The sequence below is a fragment of the Littorina saxatilis genome, linkage group LG5 (assembly GCF_037325665.1).
Source record: "Littorina saxatilis isolate snail1 linkage group LG5, US_GU_Lsax_2.0, whole genome shotgun sequence".
In the NCBI taxonomy this organism is placed as follows: Eukaryota; Metazoa; Mollusca; class Gastropoda; order Littorinimorpha; family Littorinidae; genus Littorina; species Littorina saxatilis.
This window is the reverse complement of record NC_090249.1, coordinates 4571962-4576961: the sequence shown is the minus strand read 5'-3', so window position 1 is coordinate 4576961 and position 5000 is coordinate 4571962. Positions and strand designations below refer to the sequence as shown.

Sequence of the window (5000 nt, the reverse complement as noted above, 5' to 3'; positions counted from 1 at the left end):
TCATGGGATGAAACTCCCACATACATGTATATAAACATCTAGGACTGTTTTCAGTATTGTTGATAACATGTTCTGTGTGATTAAGGGTATTCAGCTGGTATTTCCTTGTTTTTCACTACCTATTTTATTCATGGTTTTATTACTTAGTTGGTGGAAAAATCTTTTGTAATGTATGTTTGATGGTGTATGCTTTTAATTAAGCGTTGTTGACTATGAATGTAGATGTAAATGCTTGTATAACTGTGTTTTAATTTTAAATGTGTCAAGCGCAAAGAGCATAATTGTAAAGTTATGATGTTGCGCTATATAAATGCTCATTTATTATTATTATTATTATACATGTATTTGTTTGCACAAGTGAGTTTTTGAGTCACTTGAGAAAAAGTGACTCTATGTAATCGGTCAGTGTTAGTCTGTCCGGCCGGCCGTCCGGCCGGCCGTCCGTAGACACCACCTTAACGTTGGACTTTTCTCGGAAACTATCAAAGCGATCGGGCTCATATTTTGTTTAGTCGTGACCTCCAATGACCTCTACACTTTAACGATGGTTTCGTTGACCTTTGACCTTTTTCAAGGTCACAGGTCAGCGTCAAAGGAAAAATTAGACATTTTATATCTTTGACAAAGTTCATCGGATGTGATTGAAACTTTGTAGGATTATTCTTTACATCAAAGTATTTACATCTGTAGCCTTTTACGAACGTTATCAGAAAAACAAGGGAGATAACTAGCCTTTTCTGTTCGGCAACACACAACTTAACGTTGGGCTTTTTTCGGAAACTATAAAAGTGACCGGGCTCAAATTTTATGTGAACGTGACTCATTGTGTTGTGAATAGCAATTTCTTCCTGTCCATCTGATGCCTCATATAATATTCAGAACTGCGAAAGTGACTCGATCGAGCGTTTGCTCTTCTTGTTATGTGTATGACTGTTTTTACCCCGCCAATTGTGAAATGTTACAGATTCCAGATGCTGTATGCTGACTCGTATCTGAGCCGGGACGATTTCCGCAGGATGTTTGATCACACACTCTATGATTGTCTACGCAAGTCACTCGACTGTGAGAAAGCCTTCCCCGAAGTCTACGGCAAAGTCAACCGCAAAGTCCGCGATTAACAACGTGTTACATAATTCAAGCTGAAATTATGTCCTTTTAGTCTTTTCTTACACTATCACACTGCCTTGTCCCCCCATTCCTAGTAAGGCAAGTATAAATTGAACTCATTACCTAGTCAGGAGTTTGAAAATGAAAGAAAATGTATTTTTTCCCAGTGAAATGACTATTTGTTAAGAATAGTCGCCTCAATTTAACAATGAGGTTGTGTATTTGACAACAAATGCACAGTTGGTAAGATGGGACATGATGTCATCAAATCTTGACCAATATTTAACAAATGAACTGTAGCAAACATATCCAGTTTGACTTGAGATGAACAAAAACGCAAAGTTCCTTAGGATCAAAATAGCGAACATATCAGGTTTGACTTGAGATGAACAAAAAACTACTTGATCAAATAGTTAATATTAATATCAAAATAGTTTATGCTAAAGCTTTGTTTGCTGTTCCCTTGTCTTCGGTCTTTTAGCATATGTATCAAAACTTGTTCGAGTAGAACATATTTGTTTGCAAGATGCTTATTCGGCAGTTGTGATTTTATAATAACTGATATATTCTACCTAGTGCTCTTTCGTTGAAGGTGAACAAGCTTCCTTTGAATTTAATTCTTTTAAATGTCCATCTTGTCTAAAATTAATTCATCCGACCTGCATGTGAGTAAGAACCTCATGCTTGACTGTCTGTTTTGGGACAGTAAAATGGTACAGCATTATAGATACGTGCCTTTAGGACGGCCAGAGCTTCTAGAACAATTGACATATTGTCATGATCTTAACATAATTGCATAACTAATAGTCCGTCAATTTGGAGCAGCGAGTCAACTCTGGTGCTCTCATGAATCCCTTGCGTGATATTTGAAAAGGGGGAGCAGAAGTCACGTTAAGAGAAAAGCATGATTGTTCTACCATGGAGTAGAATTACCAAAGTTAAAAGGTGAGATAGGTGAAATAGGCCTTTTTTCCTTCCAAAATGGAAGTCAATGATTTGCTCTGTTATGAGCCATCTGAAGTTTTGTTTCTGTTTTTACAATATCATTCAGTTGTTAAGCGATTTGTTAAAATTGTGTTTTTAATGTTCTTGTAATACAAAATGCAAGCCTCTAAAGGCTTGTATTAGAAATTTGCAGTCCTAACTTTCTTGACTGAGATATGTATGCTCAGATGGTTTCATGTCTATTATTTGACTTGAATCGTTTTTCTCAAAACTTATGAATAAATATATACGCAATTTCCTTATGATCATGATAATATGCTGGTGCTTGGTCCGTTTAAAAAGAATTTGGTGTGTTGGTATTTATGTTTTGCTAAAGCAGGGTTGTGCATCACTGCTGAACATGCTTCCAATCAAAGTTTACACTTGGATTTGTTTCTACAATTACTTCTTAAGACATAAGAAACTCATGTTTTGTTGACAGATGCAGGATGCACATAGAAAAGGGAAAGGAAATGACTGCCGTGTTTTTCCCCCTAGTGCACCCATGCATGTAGATACGTCTCTTACTTTGGCCAGTTTTACTGAACTTACTCGTGCCCCGTGTGATGAAATGAAGGTCAGTTTAAGGCCTTCTGCCGCTGTCAGAAGCCCCCCCCCCCCCCCCCTCCGATGTTTTACATTATTTTTATGCTAGCACTATTATTGCAATAGTATAGCTGAAAGGTTATCATTTGTTGTCTCTTGTCATCAACCATTGCAGTTTTAAAGATCAGAAGTAAGTAGCCTCTTTTTAATGATATATGTTATTGTTTGAGACAGTAAATGTGAAAGGTATTTATAGAGTACAATTCTAAATGTTATTAACCATAGCATTTAAACAAATCAGAAGTAACTAGCCTCTTTTTAATGATATATGTTATTGTTTGAGACAGTAAACGTGAAAGGTATTTATAGAGTGCAATTCTAAATGCTGTCAACCATAGCATTGTAAAAGATCAGAAGTAACTAGCCTCTTTTAAATGATATATGTTATTGTTTGAGACAGTAAACGTGAAAGGTATTTATAGAGTCCAATTCTAAATGCTGTCAACCATAGCATTGTAAAAGATCAGAAGTAACTACCGTATTTGACGGATTACAAGACGCACCGTTTCATAAGCCGCACCCCTGACTTTTAACAAAAAAATTGTGACGAGCAACGTATAGGCCGCTTCACTATATTAGCCGCCGTCGAAAAAAATATAATCAGATCGTGTCAATCAATCAAAACAACCAGGCAAACGAAAGTACGGTATTGGCGAAATCGACTCCGAGAATAAAACAAGTGAAACAAAGAAGAAAAGTGAAAAAGTTTGAAGAAAAAATATCACGCACACAATTGTAACCAACACACACATGTAGTCCCGCCCGGAATAAGCTTTTTTGGGATGATTTACGACTTTTGCGCACATTTCGAGCAGACGAAAACACAACTCCTCCAACTATCGCGAGACGCAAAAAAACGAAATCTCGCGCAGGCGAGATCCTGATACATCCGGTGTTTCTCTGTACGCTATCTTGTCACGACGACCTGTTGACAAACGAAGATTCGCGAAAGAAAGAGAAAAGTGCTGAGTCTTGAGCAGAGAGCTAATAAAGTACCGGTAATCGCTAATCGAGCGAAATGAAAATCCGCGGCGACTTCCATTAGGTGAATGCTATTCAAGTTTAGGTAACATTTTAGCCGCATCTTTTTATAAGCCGCAATGCGCTTTTTTTTAAAAAAAAGTCGCGGCTTGTAGTCCGTCATACGGTAGCCTCTTTTAAATGATATATGTTATTGTTTGAGACAGTAAACGTGAAAGGTATTTATAGAGTGCAATTCTAAATGCTGTCAACCATAGCATTGTAAAAAAAACCCGCGGGTTAGGGGGAAGAATTTACTCGATGCTCCCCAGCATGTCGTAAGAGGCGACTAACGGATTCTGTTTCTCCTTTTTACCCTTGTTAAGTGTTTCTTGTATAGAATATAGTCAATTTTTGTAAAGATTTTTAGTCAAGCAGTATGTAAGAAATGTTAAGTCCTTTGTACTGGAAACTTGCATTCTCCCAGTAAGGTAATATATTGTACTACGTTGCAAGCCCCTGGAGCAAATTTTTGATTAGTGCTTTTGTGAACAAGAAACAATTGACAAGTGGCTCTATCCCATCTTTCCCCGTCACGATATAACCTTCGTGGTTGAAAACGACGTTAAACACCAAATAAAGAAAGAAAGAAAGTAAAGATTTTAGTCAAGCAGTATGTGAGAAGTGTTTAGTCCTTTGTACTGGAAACTTGCATTCTCCCAGTAAGGTAATATATTGCACTACGTTGCAAGCCCCTGGAGCAAATTTTTGATTGGTGCTTTTGTGAACAAGAAAATTGACAAGTGGCTCTATCCCATCTCCCCCCTTCCCCCATCGCGATATAACCTTCGTGGTTGAAAACGACGTAAAACACCAAACAAAGAAAGAAAAGCATTGTAAAAGATCAGAAGTTTTCTCGCCTCTTTTATTTATATATGTTATTGTTTGAGACAGTAAAAGTGAAAGGGATTTATAGAGTGCAATTTCTCCCAGTAAGGTAATATATTGTAACTACGTTGCACGCCCCTGGAGCAATTTTTTGATTTGTGCTTTCGTGAACAAGAAACAATTAACAAGTGGCTCTATCCCATCTCCCCCTTCCCCGTCGCGATATAACTTCGTGTTAAAAACGACGTTTAAACACCAAATAAAGGAAATAGAGTGCAATTCTAAATGTGACAGGTATTTACAGATGTGCAGTTCTAAATGTAGTAAATATTTATGAGTGTAGTGCTGGACAGCTAACAGGGTAGGTGGATGTGTCTCAGATAACCATCAAGCTACTGCTAAAAGTGATGACATGTTTATTTGTAATTTTAACTTTTCTAGACTATGATCTCATT

The 5000-nt window shown here is 37.2% G+C and overlaps 1 protein-coding gene across 1 annotated transcript in view; it reads left to right on the top strand.

Annotated features, from left to right (window-relative positions):
• Positions 1 to 2667, top strand: part of LOC138966126 (delta(24)-sterol reductase-like) — a 33422-nt gene extending 30755 nt beyond the window's left edge. Inside the window, exon 8 of the mRNA XM_070338242.1 lies at positions 965 to 2667. Within this exon, the coding sequence (XP_070194343.1) occupies positions 965 to 1118 (154 nt within the window). The 3' untranslated portion in view covers positions 1119 to 2667. The remainder of the gene's footprint in view (positions 1 to 964) is intronic.
• Positions 2668 to 5000: the final 2333 nt, after the last annotated feature.